Source organism: Podarcis cretensis (assembly GCF_951804945.1).
Source record: "Podarcis cretensis genome assembly, chromosome: 13".
Taxonomy (NCBI): domain Eukaryota; kingdom Metazoa; phylum Chordata; class Lepidosauria; order Squamata; family Lacertidae; genus Podarcis; species Podarcis cretensis.
In genome coordinates this window covers 26,722,381-26,743,628 of record NC_137182.1, presented here as the reverse complement: position 1 = coordinate 26,743,628, position 21,248 = coordinate 26,722,381, and the positions used below count along the sequence as shown (strand labels likewise).

Below are 21,248 nucleotides of genomic sequence, written 5' to 3'. Positions count from 1 at the left end.
TTTAAACAAGGTTACCACACCAGATGTTATTAAAGTTGTACAGAATCATCAAAAGTTTGCCTTGTTTTTCTTAAGGAGAGGAAACGGCAGTTCCTTGAAGCAACTGGGGGGGGGAACCTTTTTGTTTTCCATATTATGAGACGGAATCAATGCTGGCCAAAGACATTTCGCTACCTTGGGGGTACTGCTGGATCCATTGCTAGCACTAATAATAATAATAATAATAATAATAATAATAATAATAATAATAATTTATTACTTATACCCTGCCCATCTGGCCGGGCCTCCCCAGTCACTCTGGGCGGGTCCCAACAGAATATTAAAAACACGATAAAACATCAAACATAAAAAACTTCCCTAAACAGGGCTGCCTTCAGATGTTTTCTAAAAGTCAGGTAGTTGTGGCTCACATGGCATGGCTGTTTCAAAGTGCCTTCCATCAGCTTCAGCTGGTGGCACAGTTGTGCCCCTATTTGGTCAGGGACAACTTCTGTTGTCTATGCTCTGCTAGCCTCTAGGCTATATTACTGCAGTGTGTTATACATGGGGCTACATTTAAAGATGTTTCAGAAACTTCAGCTAGTGCAAAATTCAGCAGCCAGGTTGCTCACCAGGACAAGATGGTTTGAGCATAGAACACCAATCTTGGCCCAACTGCACTAGCTGCCAATCAGTTTCTGGGCCCAATTTAAATGGCTGCTTTTGACCTATAAAGCCTTAAATGGCTCAGGACCACAATACCTCAAGGACCCATCTCTCCCCATATGAACCATTCTGGACCCTGTCAGAGACACTTTTGGTGTGCCCTGTCAATGGAAGGTCCAGAGGGTGGGAACATGAGAACAGGGCCTTTTCTGTAGTGGCTCCCCACTTGTGGAATGCTCTCCCCAGGGAGGCTTGCCTGGCACCTTCATTACTTATCTTTAGGTGCCAGGCAAAAACATGCCTCTTCTTCCAGGGCTTTGGCTAATTAAATAATATATGACCTTTTAAACTGGGGGAGGTGTATTGTTTTGTTTGTTATTGTGTGTTTTTATTATTTTTCTATAGTAAACTACCTTGTGATTCTCAAGTGAAAGGCAGTGTAGAAGATAAATCAGTAAAGGCGCTTCCACCAACCTTGCTCAGGCCAAAACGTTAAAATATCTTGCTTTACCATTAAGGATCAGAAAGTACATTAATTTCAGTTTTTCATTTTCCCAATCTCAAATTCACTTCTCCACATTTCCATGCCAAATTGTAAGACAATTATTTAAGCCCTCGTGAAAATTCATCAGCATTTTAGTGCAAATTTCTCCCAATAAGCAGGTTTTTGCAAAGCAGTTTTGCCCAATACAATGCACTTTTGCATATTATTGTCACTGATATATGCATTTATGTGCACGCTTTGCCACAGTGTGTCCATTTTCATACGCATCACTCGGCTGAGGGATTCGGTGTGAAATTCAGAGAAGTGTAAATTTCAAAGGATGGCTATGTTTCAGTTTGTGTATTGTTTCAGAAAGTGTGGAACTGGTGAGTTGGTCTTCAGATGCAAACTGAATTACATTTCTCCCACACCCCTATGTGGGAATGCACCCTGATTATGTGATGAGATGGACAAAAGGGGAAGCAGCAATGTTCTCCAATAGGATTGTGGGTGGCTGGGAAGGGAGAGACAGTTCTGGGAACAGACTCAACTCTGTGGGAGGGGGAATGTTGCACTGCTCAAGGCCACACACCAGTTCTTCAGTTCTCCTTGCAATTCTTGTTCCTTATTTCATGCTATCTTGAAATACAAATGAGAGAGCCCAGTTCTTCCCCCATCTCCTTGCCTTGCCCTACTAAACAACTCAATTTCCCCAACGGGAAAACAGCATCCCAGCTTCTCCCTAGATGCAAGTCAGCAAAGACTCAAAGACCCAGTTCAAAAGCCCCTCTGGGCAAGGAGGCAGACCTATTACTGTAATTGCAGCTTAGGCAGAATGCTTGTTTTCTTTAAAACATAAGATAATATTATTCATCATGGGATTTTACTCACACTGTTCCTTCAGGACACTTGTACAACTTTTATTTCAAGGTAGGGATGGGGGGGGGGTTCACTTTTAAAGGCAAACCTGACAATTCCACGCTTTACAAAGCTTTATGTGAATACAACCATCCTTTGAAATTCCCACTTCTCTGAATTTTGCAATGCAGTTCTCCAGCAAAGTAGTGTGCACAAATATGCATATACTAGGGTAGAAATGCATATATATTTGTGAAAATATCATTAAAAATTTGTTACATTAACGGCAGGCATGGTCAAACTTGGCCTTCCAGGTGTTTTGGGACTACAACTCCCATCACCCCTAGCTAACAGGACCAGTGGTCAGGGATGATGGAGATTGTAGTCCCAAAACATCTGGAGGGCCAAGTTTGGCCATGCCTGCATTAGGGGAAATTGCTTTGCAAAAATTGGGCTAAATTGCACAGAAAAATGTGTTCATTCGGAGAAATTTGCACTAAAATGCTGGTGAATGTTCATGGGGATTTTGTTTTAGAAAAATCATGAATGGTTGCAGAAATGTGGAGGACTGAATTTAAGACCGGAAAAATGAGAAACCAAGAGAACTGAAATTGACAGATCCCTCCCTCCCTACTGAAGGAGGCCTGTGAATTCCAGAAACATCCATTTGGCCACTGTGGCACACAAGACCACAAGCTCTGGCGGGCTTTGAGACCAGCCTTTCCCACATTGTGGCAAATGCATCTCCAGCTTGAGATCATATGCTGCAGAGTATAGAAAGAGCAGGCACAGGGAAATTATCCAACAAATAAGATGGCTCTGTTTGTGGATCACATCGTCTTCACTGGCTTCACTGCCTCAGGAACCACGAGTCACTTTCCTTATCCTTGACACAAAAGTCTGATCTTTGGAGGAAGTGTGTTTGTGGTACAAGACCACCCAATCCACTGTAGTTGGACAACCTGAACCTACCAGTATGTGACTGAATCACACCTGAAAACACCAACCATCTGGCACTGTCCTTTGTCTCTCTCCCACCCACCCCTTTTTAGATTCACATATTCACACTTTCCTCCTGTTCATTCACACATTCTTCTGGAGTGCTTAAGAATTCAAAATTGCATGAATCACTTAGATGTCACAATCAGAGTGTGTTACACAAATTGTGTGGTTTGCATCCTTGATTCTGGGTGGAAGGTTTTGACAGTCCCTGGTGCAGAATTTGGACGGGGAAGCACATTCTCCTGCATCACCATCAATGAAGCTATGCTGTTTCCATATGTGGGGCCACCTCAACTAATGGCTAGATGGTACATTTGTCCTGGAGAGGACAACCAGCTACCCAATGCCCTTGCTTTGGGGCAAAAAAAAGAGACAGAGGAAAAAGCAGCCCAGTCATAAGATATGAACCTCATCTCAGGTGCTCTGAAGCCCAAGAATTGTGCTCTCTGCAAGATCTCCCCCACCTTTCTTTGCCAAGCTGAGGTGGCAGTCATGGTAGGTAAAGGTAAAGGGAACCCTGCCCATTAGGTCCAGTCATGGACAACTCTGGGGTTGTGGCGCTCATCTTTGGACCTAATTGGCCGAGGGAGCCGGCATACAGCTTCCAGGTCATGTGGCCAGCATGACTAAGCTGCTTCTGGCTAACCAGAGCAGCGAACGGAAACACCGTTTACCTTCCCGCCAGAGCGGTACCTATTTATCTACTTGCACTTTGATGTGCTTTCAAACTGCTAGGTTGGCAGGAGCAGGGACCTTTAGCTATTCTTCCCATTATATATATATATATTAAAAAGCAATCAGCCAAGCCCAGCAGAATATCCTAGTTGCACGCGTGAACATCTCCACATTGTATGTTTGTGAGCGTTGCTTTTGACCAAGATGCTAATGAGAACGTCTCATAGCTAATTCTGCACTTATTGGCAACCAAGCTGATTCCTCCAGGAAGCACACAATAAGAGTGATGGTTATCTGATGTAAGAGAACTTGTGGTGACCCCGGGAGTGCATCACACAGCGCTGGATTGTAATCCTTTAAGAGTATCAGACATTCCTAGTATAAATATCTGCATCCTCCAACTGGCATTCCTCCAACCCAAGCAGTCACGGCAGACTCGCCCTACTATTATATAATCTCCATGACAGAATAGAAAAGTCTCGTGCTAGCAGAGGGGAGGTAAAGTGGAGGTTCTTTAGAGGAATGCAGGGCTGAGATATGAGAGGATTCCACAGTTTTAAAATGTCTGTTTATAGCAAGGGTGGGTAACTTCAGACCAGAGGGTCAAATGCGGCCTTCTAGGCCTGATCCCAGGCTGCACACCCTTCTCCAGCCCTGCTTCACCACACCCTGCTTTAGATCTTTCCCCTGCCTGGGCTATGTCCTTCAGCTGTCCTAAGGCCTCTTGCTCGCCTGCATGGAGAGATTCAAGTGTAGAAACCTCTGGCTTCCATGTGGTGGCTGGCCCACGGCCCACTGTATAGAGATAAGGGTTGTGTACACATTATACCTTCAAAGCGCATTTCTCCCCTTAAAGAATTCTGGCCACTGTCGTATGTTTTTGGTTCCTGGGAACAGTAACTCTGTGAGCGGTAAACTACAATGCCTAGAATTACTGAGGGAGGAATGCACCTTGAATGTGCTTTAAAGATATGGTGCATATCCCTCAACTGTCCTGGTAAAACCTGGACATCCTGGGGGGTTTTCCGCACAAGAGCATGGCGGCCATTTTGGGCACCATGATCTCACACGATTTTGTGCCCCTGAAATAAGGCTGCTATCTTGCGTGGTACTCCCAAAATGCCCGTTTTTGGGCACCATGCACAAAAATGCTTTTTCCGAGGATGTGGTCTCATGCAGGTCACGTGACTTGCATGGGAGCAGGGTCCTGGAAGATGGTGTCCATGTTTTTCATCGCAATGTGTTGGAGAGTATGGTAGTGTGTAAGCAGCCAATAATTAAAGGAGTTGCTCTGCCCACTGCTTGCCTCTGGCCAATACCATTCCTGGGAAGACAGCCCCTTGAAGGCTGTCTGTGACACAATGTGGGCCCGGGAGAAGGTTCCCGTTCTTGGTATATAAGTATCATAAATGGATATGATAGAGATGTGGCAACAACAAAAAAGAAATCTGGTTACTTGGCATTTCAAGAGATCACTTTTGATGAGCTCTTCCCTAAATGTAACTTGGAAGCTAGCAAGATGCTTCTCTTGGGGATACTGAGAGTTGGTTCACAAGACAGTATTTATCACATGGTAGGGTGAGGGCTCTTCCAGACCATTCATAAACTAGCCATTGCTCAGTTATTGTGGAGGATCGAGTATCTTTCATCCGAGTAGCGCTGATGACACATTTTGCAAAGATATCTGAGAGCTCGCATGACTAAGACAGAGCGTGAACTGTCAATCTGGAAGCCCCTTCTAATCAAATCATTGTTGTGCACATGCTGAACTAGATGTCTGAGATCCAGCCAGGCTCTTCTGGAGAATAAATTGAAGGATTTCCTTGGAAGAAAAGGAACATCTCAGTCTGAGTGCCTGATACTTGTATGAGAAGAAGCACTCATGGGAGCTTGGAAAATTCATAAGCTTCTCAGTCAGGAATGAGACAATTAGTCACTCTCTCTTAGAAATTCTGAAGTCTGCCTGATCTGTTTTGGGAGGTCTATCTTGCTTCCAGCTGGAAGCCGAACCAGCTAATGTAGGGGTAGTGTGTTGTTGTAGCACACCTACACTCAGGGACGGACATACACATGCCTGTGCAGTGATACACACATGCTTCCATTAACACACAGGCATGCTTATTTATACACATTAAAAAAACAACACTTGACTTTGTACCCTTTGAGACAGCAATAACTGTAGTCCAAGTGATGAATCGGAAGAATATGGTGACTTAATGTGACTGCTGCCTGCATATGTTGTCTAAGAATGTAAGAAGAGCATTGCTGGATCAGACCAAAGGCCTATCTCAGGTGTGAAGAACCTTCTCCCCCGATGTTGCTGAAATACAAATCCCATAAGCCCCAGCCAACAAGATCAATGGGTAGGGATGATGGGAGTTGTAGTTCAGCAACATCTGGATGACCACAGGTTTACCACATGTAACCTATCTAGTTCAGCATTCTGTTCTTGCAGTGACCAACCAGATGACTCTGGGAAGCCCAGAAGTTGGACATGAGCATAGTAGCCTCTCCCCACTCTGTTCCCCCAACACTGTATTCAGCAGCATCCTGCCTCCCATATGGAAATAACATATACCCATCATGACTAATAGCTAGGGATGGTCTTATCTTCCATGAATTTGTCTAATCCCCTTATAAATTCATCCAAGCTGGAGGCCATCAGTACATCCTGTGGTGGCAACTTCTGAAACTTTTATGAACTGTGTGAAGAACGTGCTTTTGTGTGTCCTGAATCTCCCACCAGACAGCATTAGCTGTGTTAGTCCCTTGCCGTAATGATTTCGTTAGTCTCTAAGGTGTTGTTTCCCCTGCCATTCAGCTTGACCTTTCACTGTCCTGAGGAAGAGAGAAAAGCTCCCCATCCACTTTCTCCACACCATGGATAATTTAATATATTGGCGGGGAGGGCTCAGCATTCTCCATATGATTTTTTAAAACGTTTGGATAAGAAAAACAACAACAATTTTGTACGCAGAGGCCTTGGGTAGCATCAAGAGAAAAGCAAGGGGTTTATTTATTTATTCTGGACTTCTTTTGTTTTCAGCAGTCAGCAGGTTGCCAACCACGGCACTGATGCATGATGGGTGAGAAACAAGAGTCTGGGCAAATGGCATGCTGCAAAATAATGGGGGAGTAGCATGGGAGACAGTGAAGTAGGGCATCTGATCAGCTCTGAAGGATACTGCTGGCAGATGGACCAACAACAGCTTGGATGAACTACTTCTTGTGGGTAGCATGCTCTCTGCCCATTCTCTGGCAGTTTTCTAGAAAAGATAAGGAAAAACGAGATTGAATTACTATGGCAAAAAAAAAAAGCATCAGTGGTGCTGTCCATTACCATTCCATTCAACAGAAAACATTTTAAGTTCATGTACACATAAGACATTTTAGATGATGGCATCATTCAGCAAATCAGAGATCCATTACTATCCAGTTGTAGGTATTGTAAAATAGTTCATAGCATGCCGATCTGTGACCAGGCAGTTCACCCATGTGGTCCTTGCTATGCCCCCATCACCACTATCTCTAAGACACACATAACTATCTCGGAAAATAAAATAAATGCACAAATTTGCAGTAAGCTCAAAGTGTAGTTCAAATAATTTTCTTCTCCTACTCCCTTATTCTTAAAGACGGCTCTGCTCCATAAAGCCCAGAAACTCAAAAACTCTCGAAACCATGATTGGCCCATTTAGAGATAGCGTCTTTTTATAGCTCTGAATGCAAATGGAAAAAAATGCATATGGAAACTAGGCTTTAGAGCAGCAGATCCTAGACATTATCCAGTGGACCAGGAATTGTTACTCTAAGGAAACCACGTGACTCAGTCAGTTGAGAAACTATCACTCAGTGGTTCAAGTATGTCAGCTCCTAGGTTTCTATAACTGCATATGTGAGATTGGGACTCCAGGGCCCCCTTTACCAGCTTTGTGCCTGAATTTGCTTATCTTCCTCTTTCCTTCCCATCCATTTTTCCTTCCTTGATGTACTTTTTAAATTGCAAGCCCATAGGCAGGGCTTAAGACATTTTACTTGCCATAAATAATAATACATACACAAAACATCATAGCTCTGATCTTTGGCCTGTTCTTATACCACCATCTGCTTGAGCCTCAGTTAGAATTTCAACTCAATCCAGAATCAATGGCCTTCCAGATGCTGTTGGACTCCAACCCCCATTGGCCCCCAGCATGGCCAATAATCAACATCTGGAGGGCCACAGGTTCCCCACTCCTGATTTCAGTGCTTTTGGAAGACCTGGCTCTACCCCAGGCACCGCCTTTGTGCCAGCACATGACACAGGGACCAAATGCTGCAGAGTTCCCCCTCCCCCATTACCTTATAGGCGTTGGGGATGCAAAGGCCAGAACAGAGTGGGGACATTTCTTACCTTATGTGTTCCGTTCTTGCGATCTAGTGATGCAAATGGCCCCCATGGCAGGCATGACCTGCGGAATGGGTCACGTAAGTGTGGGATGTCCTGACTTCCCCAGATCTTCCACCTGATGTGCTGCTGGCTCTAGCTGCTCCTCCCCCTCCACCACTGCAGAGAAAGAAGAAGAGTCTTGATCAGTGAAGCTACAAGTCAATTCTGACAAAATACAGCAGCAGGAAGGCCCCAGCCCCATGCATTGGCCATCAGCTGCTGTTCTATCTAAGCTGAATATTTCCTTATAAGCTGGAGAAGATTGTGTAGATGTAAGAATCACTTGCACCTGCACTTAATCATAGAATTGTAGAAGTGTATCATTGGAAGGGACCCTGAGAGTCATCTAGTCCAACCTCCTGCCATGCAGGAATCATCACTAAAGCATCCATGACAGTTCTCAACATCCACTTCTCAACATCTGATAGGAGATCTGATGCTTAGGGCACAGCTTATTTGTCTTTTTTTATTAACTTGCTTACATGCATTTTCCACCTTTTCCCCCATTGTGGAATCCAAGGCAGTATGTGTGTATCTCCTCAGGGGTCCCCCATCCAAGCACTGACTAGTCTCAGACCTGCTTAGCTTTAGCAAGGAGGTAGCAAAGTGTGCCTTAAGACCACAGGCGACACAGTCCTGAAACTATTATGTAAGACGCCTGGATGAAAGACTTCCTGGAAACCTGATGCAAAGAACTCTGAGTTTGTCAAGGGGACAGCATGCTATCTATGAAACAAATAAGATATTAAATCTGGCATCTGAAGAGTATCCTGGAGAAGGGGCACACTCGTGTCCTAAAATGAACTGTGCATCATATGGACTTGAGTGCAGCTTATTATCTCCCATGACTTGGATACATGATGCTAAATCCTATATTCGATAAGAAGGCAGCAACCCTATTCGATACCATGCTGTGCGGTGGAAAACGAGGTCCCTTTTTCACTGTGCGGCATGAAAGCATAGCAAACTGTCCATTGAAAAAGAGTGTGATTCTTTAATCCCTTCCTCCAAAGGCAGCATGGCAGCTGGACTTAGTCATGTTCCCTCTTCCTCACAGCTGAGCTGTAATCTGAAAATAATTGGGCAGTGCATGCTATTCATCTTATTATAGATTAAGATCAGCAGTGGGAGAAAGGAAGCCAAGGAAAGTGGGAAAGGCCTGGGGAGAGATTGATGGGCCGAAAGAGGAGGACCTATGAACTGTTCCACACCCTAGTATGATCCTTCTCATAGAGGTGACATACATGCCCCGAAACTGATCAGGTTATAAGTGGTGAGGATCAACGCTTAACTCTTTGTTAAGTGCTTGCTGTTCCTTCAAGGAGTTTAGGGCAGTGCTTTTGCCTTCACACACACGAAAACCCAGTGAGTTGGGTTTGCCTTAAGAAGGAACGGCTCACCCAAGATTACCCAAGCTGCTTCAGAGCAGAGCGAGAATTTGGCTCTTGAGTTCCCACATCCAAAAGAACTAGTTGCTTTAATAAAAATAGCACTTAGCATTTTGTGTGTGAGAGAGAGAGCACGCATTTCTATACAAATTACTCAGTATACCTGAAGGAGCATCTCCACCCCCTTCGTTCTGCCCGGACACTGAGGTCCAGCACCAAGGGCCTTCTGGCGGTTCCCTCACTGCAAGAAGCAAAGTTACAGGGAGCCAGGCAGAGGGCCTTCTCGGTAGTGGCACCTGCCCTGTGGAACGCCCTCCCATCAGATGTCAAGGAAATAAACAACTATCTGACTTTTAGAAGACATCTGGAAGCTGCCCTGTTTAGAGAAGTTTTTAATGTTTGATGTTTTATCGTGTTTTTAGTCTTCTGTTGGGAGGTGCCCAGAGTGGCTGGGTAAAAATAATAAACTGTTGCTGTTGTTGTTGTTGTTACTTGACTGAAGAATTGCACTGCAAAATCAGCCAAGTGCAAATTTTGAAAAATGCCTGTGTTTCAGTTTTGAGAAGTGTGAATTGGGTATGTTTACCTTTAAGCGCACGCTGGCCTGAATTACTCCCCCATCCTTTAAAAAGTCCCTTTTGGAAAAGTGCATTTGTTAAGCTGCGTTAATCAGCTTCAACTGCACAAAACCACATTTCCAGAAGGCGCTTGAATCCCACCAGTAAAACATTGACGGTCTGGAGGTGACTGACGTCTCTGCACACTACTTACACTATATCATGCTGCCCGCCCTCCAGCAAGCAGCGATACGTGGCAATCTCCTGCTCCAGCCGGCTTTTGACATCGAGGAGCTCCGTGTATTCATGGTTCTGGCACTCCATTTCCGAACGCAGCTCTGCCAGCTGCTGCTCCAGGCAGGAGATGCGCTCCTGAAGCTCGCCCAAGTGGTTGTTGTAGCGGTGCTCCGTTTCAGCCAGGGAGGCTTCCAGGGTGTCCCTCTGGGAAACAAAAGAGAACCCACCATTTCTCTTTTATAACAGGAGTACAGTTGTGGAAGATAAGCATAACCATTGTGCTAATTAATACAAAATTAAAAGGGTTTAATTTCTCTCAGCAAGGTTGTTGTGGGGATTAAATGAGGGGGCAACTGTGTACACCATTTTCAGCTCATTGGGGCGAAAGATATAAGTGGAATGAATGAATGTTGCTTTTAGGCCCCATCTGCACTATACATTTAAAGCAATATCATACCTAAGAATTATGGGAGGTGTAGTTTGTTGTGGGTGCTGAGAGTTGCTAAGAGACCCCAAGACCCCTCACAGTTGCCACAGTGCTTTAACTATCAACCCCTCTTCACAGGGGAGGGGAACTATGGGAGGGGAATGGGGAGGGGTAGTCTCCTAACAATTCTCAGAACTCACAACAAACTACAGCTCCCAGAATCCTTTGGGGGAAGCCATGGCTGTTTAAAGTGGAATCATAGTGCTTTAAATGTATGGCATGAATGGGGCCATAGTAGGCAAAAGGGAGGGAGGAGGGAGGGAGGGACACAGACTAGCATCAGAAATATTCCCTTGTAAATTGTTGTTTTCTTTCATGGGATTTACACTGTAAGTAAAAATCCACAAGTGAGCTGGGCTGTGAACATGGTTTTCCCCAGGCATGGGAAACTGGCTGCCAACCTGTCAATCACCTGATGTCACAGCTGATCACTGGGGCTTGCAAAGCCACATGCACTGCATGTCCCAATGATTATCATAGTGTTGGGGCTACGCTTCCTTGCACAGAGCAATGCAAGTGTGCATTGGGTTGCCCTGTTCAATCTCAGCCACTAAAGCACAATGGCAAGGAAAGGGATGGAGGAAGGTCGGGTGAAGCTGAATTAAAGCCTTCTCCAGGAATTCTGAACCTAGAGTCTAGAGCAGCCTTTCTCAACCTGTGGGTCCCCAGATGTTGTTGAACTACAACTCCCATCACCTCTAGCTAGCAAGGCCAGAGCTCAGGGATGATGGGAGTTGTAGTCCAACAACATCTGGGGACCCACAGGTTGAAAACCGCTGGTCTAGAGTAAAACCCAAGAGGGGAGAGCAGGGATGAGCACACCATCTCCCCATAATCATTGTTCTCTTTGCCCTTCTCCAGTCGTGGCTTGTGCCAGTTCATTGCATGAAGGCATGCTGCTGCCTGCTGTAGTTTATTGCTCTCTGCCACCCCAACAGCATGCAGCTTCAATGATGCCAAGGGAAGTTCTTGCTCTCTCTTTTACCAGGCTGCACTGGGCATCATAGTCGATCTCCAGGGCCTGCAGTTGGCGTCTCAGTTCCGTGACCTTGTTGTTGCTTTCTTCGATCTCCTGGCTGCTGGTGCAGACATCACGATTCACCTCCTCAATCTGTAATGTGTGGAATTAGGGAAAGGATGAAGCTCAGCTTTGCACGCAAAAGGTCCCATTTTGATCCCTGACATCTCAAAGCCTGAAGTCTCAGAAGAGCCATTGTCAGTCAGGCAAGACAGCGCTAAGCTAGACAAGACAGATGGTCTGACTAAGTGTACAGCAGCTTCCTATGTTTCTACTCACTGAGGGTTTTTCTGGGGCTTCCTTCTAAATATGTGACAATGCAAAGGGAAAAGTACCCATGAAAGTGTCCCAATGAATGGGATCCTTTTTGGCAACATCGATTGCAGATGCAGAGGTCCTGATGCAGGTTGGGCCCAGAGTAAGGAGAGGTTTTACAACACCCTAAGCCCCACCCCTGAATTAGACTCCTGATCTGGACAGAGATTCCCATGCTGGCTATTTGTCCAAAAAGCACCTTCCCTTAAGAGTAGACCTGCTTGACCAACATGATATGGTGGAGCAGTCTATAGAGGATGCATAATATCTCTAGTAATGTAAGAGATCATGAAAGGAGAGTGCCTCTGAGCATATTCAGAGTATTTCCCCTCAATGTGTAACTAAGCAAGCAGCCTATATGCAACTAGAAATAGGTGTAAATAGTTTCTCCATGTCTAGGGGTTGACACCCAAGCAGGCTTGAAATATTTGGAATTAACCACTGACTGTATCCATTGCACTTTTCAAATTTACTTGAATTCTTTACAGTCCCCGTTGTACCTCTGCTTTATGTATTATGGACTTGGAGGTGTACAGCTTACCTTGGATCCATACCATGCTTCGACCTCCTTGCGGTTGCCGTCTATCATTGCCTCATACTTGCACCTCATCTCTTCCAGGATCTTCCTCAGATCCGGTCCAGGGCAAGCATTGACTTCCACATTGACATCGCCAGTTGACTGGTTCTTCAGGCAGGTGACTTCCTGCAAAAAAAAGATTGCAAGCCAATGAAACCACTGCCCACCCCCATGGCAGATTCTCACCTTCCATTTTCTACTATCCATTCTACCCCCAATGAACTCTCTAATGAGAACTGCCATGAAGTAAATGAAGGCTCAAAGCAGGAGATCTCTCTCAAGGAGGCAAGGTGGGTCCTCTCTGGACCAACAGTGAATGGCAATGCCATTCTGGGGCTGTGCCACTTCAAAATGCATGTGACTGAATATCCCTTAATATAAAGAGGCTCCTGCATTGTAGTGATATGTTAACTATGCAAGTGAAAGGAAGAGTCCCTAGGCCAGAGGTGGTCAGGCTGTGGCCCTCCAGTTTCCATTGGACTCCAACTCCCATCAGCCCCTGTCAGCATGTCCTGATAGCTGGGGATGATAGGAGTTGTAGTCTAACAACCACTGAAGGGTCATAGCTTGCCCAGTCCTGCTCTAGGCAGTTTTGCTAGTGACTGATGCTCTGCCACTTAATAGATCAAAGTTTCTTCAGTGGCTGTAAATGCACTCAGCTATCCACGTCTTAGATCCAATCTACTCATTTTATAAAGCTGTGCCATGTTCAAAAAATGCCCTTGGGATCAAGAAAGCATCATTCCACATGTTCCATTTTGACTTCATTAAAGGAGAAGACGGTGTCGCTCACCTCCTCATGGTTCTTCTTCAGGCAACACAGCTCATCCTGCAAGTTCTCACACTGCACTTCGAGGTCAGACCTGCAGGCAGTCAGCTGATCCAGGATTTGATGCAGGCCATTGATGTCAGCCTCCACATTCTGACGGAGGCAGCATTCCGTCTCATACCTAAGCCGCAAAGAGCAGAGCATGAGAATTCCATTATTCGTTGCAGGATTATTATTTTGGTCCTCCACAGGGAAGGCCAATTGTGATCATCGCTCTTACAGCCTAGATCTTCAGGAGGGCTGCTAGCTCTGATAGGCTTTCCCACATTGTGGGAAACGCATCTCCAACTTGAGATTGTATGCCACAGAGTATAGAAAGAGTAAACGCAGGGAAATATCCAACAAACAAGATGATTTTGTTTGCTGATCACATTGTCAAGACCTGGCTTTGCTGCCCCAGGAAAAGTGTCACAGTCCCCCTCATGTGTCTTATAGCTGGAATGGAGAAACTGTGGACTTCCACAAGTTGATGGACTCCAACTCCCATCAGTCCTAGCTAGCATTGCTAATAATGAGAGGTGAGGGGATCTGTAGCCCAGAAACTTCTGAAGGGCCAAAGGCTCCCCACCCTAGAGCAGAAATGGCGTTCAGTTCTGAGGAACACCCTGTATTCCCACAGAATAGACACTTCCAATCCCTGATGGCTGGGAGGACAAACACCCCCATCTTCAGACAGTCCCAACAGCAGACAACCTGAGCCACTGAGAATATTCCCTCACTCGAACAATGGGACCCCATCTAATGCACACAGATTTGTTCCATATGCCCCCTTGTTTACTGAGAAGTACTCACTTGGTTCTGAAGTCATCAGCAGTCAGCTTGCTGTTATCAATGCACAGCAGGAGTTTGTTGTTCTCCACACTTGTACAAATGAGCTGGGTACAGAAAAAGTTAACAAGAGACCAGTTAACACCCCTGCATGTGAAGTTCTAGTATTAAGATTCAGAGTGCGTCAATCCACGCTAGATGTTTATCAGCCTTACTCTATCTTCATGCCAGTCTTCAGCCAGTGTGTGCAACTGGTCCATAATAGTTCCATATCTACACACAGGTGAACCACAAGTCAGCAAGCCACCATGATCACAAGTGGGTAGAAATTAATACCTTGCAGCCATTTTATCTTCAGGAGTTGTGTCAGCACTGGATTCTCCCCTCTTCAGCCTTGCACATGTTAAGCATTCCCAGCACTCCACAACCCTCCCTTCTGCTTCCTTTTGGGCTGGGGTGCCAAGAAGCATGGAGACCACTTAAATTCCTGCTTGTAGAAGCCATTTCTACATAGTATGCCATTTACGTGCATGCATGGCAGTAGCAGACAACATGGTGAGGCAGCAGTGCACACTTGACCTCCCAACAGATGAGTTACTGCTGATTGACAGGAAGGGGAGGGAAAGGAGAGACACGGTGGGGAGGTCGGTGCAATGGAAGCACATCTACAAAGCCAATCCACACTCCTGACAGTGCATTTGTGTCATGCCAACCTCCCTGGCACATCATCCCACCTCCACTCCTTCCAAATAAGCAGCAGTGACTCCACTTTCAGGAGGACAGATAAGCACTGATGCTCCACCACACAGTCTTCTACTGCACTGTGGGCCTTGCAAAACGCCATCCATGCAACCACAAACCACCCAAACTATACACAGGCTCCCACGCAGTTGGAATGATAGCAGTAGAAATTGCAGTGGAACATCATAGGTGGTACACCAATATGAAATGAAGATAATCATCTTGTAGGATTTTTTTTTTTTTAAGTCTTGCTGATCACAGTTCTAGTTTTGTACAGTCCACATCACACATCTGAACAAACCTTTCAACATTGAAAAATAGCAATACTGAGTTTTAAGGAAACAGAGTATCTACAGAATGAGTTTGGGAATTCCAAGAACAAGCTTAAGAGAATTTCAGTCCTTCTTCTTCTTCATTAATTGACTTCTCACCACTGCCATTTCAGATCTGAGCTTAAGCCAAGGCCTGCTGTCTGTAGTCAGTTCAAAGGAAAGCGTGCAAGAATGACTAAAAGTTGACTGTCAACTGGCACCCTACCTGGTTCTTATAATCTTCAATTTGCTGGTGGTAATGGCTGTAGTCCTTGGGTTCGCAGAGTGGGCCTTGCTTGGCATAAAATTCCCGGATCCGACACTCGAGCTCAGCATTCTCCTCCTCCAAGCACCGGACTTTGTCCAGGTAACTAGCTAGACGGTCGTTGAGGTTCTGCATGGTCATTTTCCCATCAAGGTTTGAGAACATGCCTCCACAGAAAGGTTCGCTGACCATTCCGCCAACTACTGCAGGACCACCCATGCCACCAACCATGCCGGCAGGAACGCCTCCAACCACGCCACCCATGGCACCAACCATACCGGGATGGGGGCCTCCAACCACACCACCCATGCCACCAACTATGCCAGCAGGAACACCTCCAACCACACCACCCATGCCACCAACCATGCCAGCATGCCCACCACCAGCGCCACCAACTGCACCGCTCCTTGCAGCAACGCTCCCAGCGTGAGAGCCGGCACTTCCCCCAAGATGTCCGCCACCAACAAAGGCCCCGCTGCAACTTCCGCTTGAGAACTGGCTTCTTCCTGCTCCGTAGGCACAAGTGGAGCCTCCTCCAACATGGCTCCGGCCAGAGAAGTTGGCTCTCCCGTTGCCTAGCCCGCAGGAAGTGTACCGTCCAGAGGAGACCGAGGAGACCCCCACCCTCCCTCCACCAAGGTTGCAGCTGCCGCTGCTGCTTCTTCCAGCTGTTAAGACGGTGTGCCTTGTGCTACAGCTCATTGTGATGGTGATGGAGGATCTCTAGTGCTAAGCAGGAAGCAAGAGGCACTGCTGGATGTAAAGTAAGACTGCTAGGCTCTGGGCCCCACCAGGTCTCTATTTATACTTTCTGCAGAGGGTGTCGCCAGTACTGGTTGAGCTCCTTTCTTGCTTTGTGTGTGAGGTGGTTCCCCCCCCCCCTTTCTTCTAAACTTGTAGCATTGGATACTGTAATTATCTGTGCCACAGATCTCCCAAAGGCAAAGATATAATGGGATCTGAAGAAGATGCTGCACGTGTCAGCAGCTCTCTGGGAGGGGGGGGAAACCCAACGAGAAGCAAAATGTTGTGTTGTTTGTGAGACACACTTGGCAAACAGATTGTGGCACAGCAGTGCATAATAGCCTCTTTTGCCTACAGGATGAAACACGGCTTTCCTGAGCCAGCCTAATTTTGTTCCACAGCTGGAATGCAATCTCGTCAATTTAAGGATGAGACAAAACAACTCATTTTTCGAACTTTGATTAACTGAGTGTTGAAAAGCGCCTCCTTTTCGCCGACGACATTGACACTTCTTGAGAAATAGCTGCCTGACTTGATCTTCTTTGAAACGGATTTCGTCTGCCCTCAGTGATGTCGTCAAGTTGACAAATTTGATTGACTGTGTGGTATTGGTGGTGTCGCTCTATTCATTCCGTGATCCCTGATTGGCTGGGCTCACCTATGTCCCAGAAGCATTGTCCTCATTCTCAGCCTCCCTGATTTGCCCCAGTAACTTTATTCTGTAGTCAGATATGATTTGCATATATCACGTCGTTGTGTCATTGTATTCATCAAAGGACTCCTGCTTTGCTAGGGGGGCCACTCTTATGACCCATTTAGGAAGGAGAAAGAAGCTGAGACTAGGATGGGGCGGCTGGTACCAAAGCTCCTGTAGCTAAGAAGGAACAATGTCACTGAATGGGGGGAAGGGAAGTAGCACATTTCTGTTTTCCACCGAAAAATCAAAATCTAAGGATATTCTGCACACAACTCTAGTAGAATTGAAACATGACCCATTTTAAGCATGAAAACAGTTATGTTTCCCAGTTCAATATATAGCTGAAAATTATCACTCAAATGCTGAATGAATATTCACAAATAATCAAAGGTTGAATGTGAATTTTTTACTCAAAATTTAAGCCAGTGTGGTGGATTGGTTAGAGCAGCCTTCCCTAAACTGATGCCCTCCAGGTTTTTTGGACTGCAACATCCATCATCCCTGACCATTATCCATGTTGCTTAGGGCTGCTGGGAGATTTAGTCCAAAACCTCTAAAGGTCTCTAGTTTGGCTAATGCTGCTCTAACCACTCAACAACCCTGGCTTAAATTTAGTGTAATAGCTCTGAATTAAGTCTGGCCATATAACAATACAGAGGCTCTACATTTTACAGCCTGAAATTTAATATTGATGCCTGCTATTATAACTGGGGTGGGGAGGTGGGATCATTGCCTTTTGGCAAATACAAATGTCAGTGGAATTTTGAACAATCTGGTGACTTTTCGGTATATATTAAGCATCAATATGTGCAGTAAATAATTTTGTGAAGCAAATTCATTTTGCTGGGTTGTGGGGGGTGGTATAATAAGTTGCTATGGCATTACCCAATGTCCTCTCAAAGAAGCCCCCTATCCCACCTTGAGTGGGACTGCATTATTTCCCATTTCAGTCCCAACCTTAGCTTTAGCCTTGCTGGTTCGCTGCGTTTTTCGGTTCTCCATTTTCTCACTCGACAAAATAATTCCCCAGTCAACATTTTTCTTGTGGTATTTCTCGAGAAGGGTGTTGCCTGTCCAACGATGTTTGACTTCAGAAGTGTCTCTTATTTATTTGCTTGCTGGATTTGGGACTAGCTAATTACTCTGGTTATTAAATCTCATTCTCTCTACTGGCATAATAGCCCAAAGGGGCTGCTGATTATACATCTTCTGAGTCCTTTGTGGTACTGACAAATGTTTGCTCTTAATGAAATTGGAGTGTCTGCCATACGGACTTAAGTTTACCGCCTGCTTTCTGCACTTCAGGCCCAACACCACTAAGAGTTTAAATAGTGAAAGTTGAGGGCTCCACCAGTCTCACCACCCTCCTAACACTGCTGCCCATCCACCTGAAAGGCAAAAGTCAAGGAATAAACAGCTATTCCGTTCACTTAGAAATATTTTAGAATGGGAGGAAATTAGGGTTCACTGGTGTGGCCCTTATTTTGTTTTTTTTGTGTGTTTTTTTTTAAGTTAAAAATGGTTTACTTACAAACTCTCTATATTTTTTTTTAATATAATTTTTATTAACAGGCCAATCAAATCACATTAGTTCCAAATCACATTAGTTCCAAATTAGACAGCCAAATTTTTAAATTTTTATTGGGGGTACCCATACTTCAAGCTCCGAAAGGGGTCCAAACATCACTCATGTTGCTGCTTTAATTAAACAGTTCTATCCAGTTCTGTCCAGATAGTCTCTTTGTTACTCTCCTCATCTTCTTGTTGTTATCATATATTCCTTTCTTTGCGATCTCTGATAATCTTCACAAGCGGGTTGAAAACAAACATCCTCTGTGTGGGTTTTACACTCTCCAAAAATACTATCACATAAAGGACAGACGCCATTTCCACACCTCCGTAAAGAACTTTCTCTCAGTCTGTCCGTTGATTTCCTCAGGCTTGCCAAACATGTCTCAGGGGGCTCTGCCAGGTCAAGATCACATTCCAATAACCATACATTCACATTCCGATGACCCTGGTCCTCCTCCTCCTCGTCCTTCTTAGGCAAGCCTGTCTTAGCGAGACGCCATTTGAAACTGCGTCATAAAACTTTCCTCCATTCCCCAATAATTCTACCAGTCCTCTCTTTGATCAATAATTCATTCCACACAGTTCTTGAACTCCTGCTTGTGATTAATAAATTGCAACGATTCTTCTCTCTGGAGGGGAGCGTTATTAATACTCACATAAGGCAAAAAAAGAAAAGTTTTTTCCTCCCCCCCCCTTTCCATTTCACTTCAACATACCAGTCTTTTAATGATGATTCATCACTTGATTTATTTGTCCAGCCCGTCGCTCCGCTCACAGAGATCCATTAATCAGCAGTCTTTACTCCCGATCTTTACTTGATGTATGTGCATTAGCTTCTTTCCAATTATATATTTCCAATTATATCTTTTGAGCTAATGCAAACCAGTGCGCAAATTGGAGACAGCATCAGGAAGAGCCGGGCTCACTCGAGGGCTTCGTGCCAAGTGCCCACACCCCCTTCTTTTGATTCCGGGAGTGAATTATGGACACAGCTGGCAAGGCAGTCCCCCCCATCTCCTTGGGGGGGTAAGGGAGGCTGCATACTCCTCATATCAGCCTCTTAATTACCTTGTGTGGGTCGGAGAGATGTTATTGTCGGCCATCTTCCAATGCGCCCCCTGGTGGCCCCCTGGTGTGTCCCTTATTTTGAGAACTAGATGAAATTATACATCTGGTTTCCCATAGTCCAATGGTACCAGAGCCTTCTAAGCTGAACTGGACATTTTAAAGATTTTTTGGGTTTTTTGGCATTCTGGTAACATTTTCAGTAGAAATAAAACCTAATTTTTGAACAATCCAGTCTTGAAAGATGCTTTTTCTTAGGAAGACGTTTTGGTCTTTTCTCACTTTTTAATGAAGCTGGACAAATATGAATGGGGACAGATTTGATTCAGCCAACAACAACAACAACACCCAGGAACTTGCTGTATTGTACAAGAGAAATTGTCAGAGAAAATGTTCAGCCATTACTTTTTCATTATATGTTTTAAGTAACAATAGAAAACCACAACATTATTGCCAAGATATAGTAAAGACAGTGTTTACAGCCATGTTGAGGAAGCTGTTGAAAGACTCTCCAGCTGGAAAAGGAACAGGAAAGTCTAGCAAATAGCTTGTTGCTTGGAATCGCAGGTGGGGAGAATCAGCAGGGGTTTTTAAAGCAGATTTTCCATCTGCACAAATTCCCTGCCAGACTTTTTGAAAAGCCAGATTAACACAAAGCGTATTTCGCTCCTTGCTTACACCTTCTACCAGTGGTGGCTTGTCCTGTGCTTAGAAAGCATTGATTCAAGAGGTTTTCCTATTTCCCCATGCTTTCTAGGCAGGGGTCCAAGCAGTTTGCCCCATCGCTGTCTGTGGGAGGAAAACCCTCTTTACTGCTTAATCAGAGCAAATGAAAACTCAATGGACCTTTGCTCTGATTCTGTGGTAACGAATGGGTTTTTCCCAAGGGGAAGCGATGGGGCAAAGAGAAGTGTGGACAAGCCCTCTGTTTATTAGAACTGAGTTCACACCATTGTTTTAGGTGCAACCAACCAGTTTGTTAACCTTTCTTCATTAGGACAACAGTGTCTGTTGGAAACCCCCAAAGCTAGCACACGGGTACTGCCCAGGCAGATGGTTTAGCTGGTTGACTCATCCGAGGCTAAAGCTACTGTAAACTGAGTTAATTACCTCAAGCCTTGCTCATAGAAATGGCCCAGAAGCCTGGGGTTTATTTCCAAGTAATGATAAACTTCCATCCCAAATCCCTTTTAATATACTCCTCCCAAGTGAGTCTATCTCTCTACACTTTCCCCCCAGCCGGTGCAGAAGGAAATTAAAACTTAAATGCCAGCTTCAAACAAACTGGGTCCCTCAGCGAGAAACCCTCGGGTCACATCCTCAACCGGCTGAAACTCTTAACTTCATGGCATTTCCTGGTTTGGAACACGTTCCCAGCTGTGGAGGGGACATTTGGGTTGATGAGATTCTCAAAATGTGGGGTTTGGCTTGGCACAAGGGGAAATGGACAATTGCCAGGGGAAGAACAGCTTCCTCCGGGATATGCTCCTCCCAGCTGCCCCACAGCTGCTTGGCGCCATATGTCCGAGTGAACCCCGCAGCACCTCTAAACCACCACAGATAAGCCTCCACTTGCTCTCATTT

The 21,248-nt window shown here is 45.3% G+C and overlaps 1 protein-coding gene and 1 long non-coding RNA gene across 2 annotated transcripts in view; one reads left to right on the top strand and one right to left on the bottom strand.

The window, feature by feature from the left end:
- The window catches only part of LOC307200378, a 557,860-nt gene that overhangs the window by 512,707 nt on the left and 23,905 nt on the right, over window positions 1–21,248 (top strand). The gene's annotated exons all lie outside the window — the stretch shown is intronic.
- On the bottom strand, window positions 6,654–16,344 carry LOC307200292 (keratin, type I cytoskeletal 19-like). The gene is made up of 8 exons (XM_079948796.1): window positions 15,548–16,344; window positions 14,294–14,376; window positions 13,466–13,622; window positions 12,637–12,798; window positions 11,748–11,873; window positions 10,253–10,479; window positions 8,058–8,210; window positions 6,654–6,930 (listed from the first exon to the last, which is right to left on the bottom strand). The coding sequence occupies exons 1-7, from the start codon at window positions 16,286–16,288 to the stop codon at window positions 8,081–8,083; spliced, it is 1,626 nt and encodes a 541-aa protein (XP_079804922.1). The 5' UTR covers window positions 16,289–16,344; the 3' UTR covers window positions 6,654–6,930; window positions 8,058–8,080.

What these genes read in the sequence shown, in the direction of transcription:
- LOC307200292 (XM_079948796.1), bottom strand. Translation starts at nt 16,288, where the DNA reads ATGAGCTGTAGCACAAGGCACACCGTCTTAACAGCTGGAAGAAGCAGC. An exon ending in TTGAAGATTATAAGAACCAG is followed by an intron (nt 14,377 to 15,547) that starts GTAGGGTGCCAG and finishes TTCTGTACCCAG; the next exon opens with CTCATTTGTACAAGTGTGGA. An exon ending in GCTGATGACTTCAGAACCAA is followed by an intron (nt 13,623 to 14,293) that starts GTGAGTACTTCT and finishes TTTGCGGCTTAG; the next exon opens with GTATGAGACGGAATGCTGCC.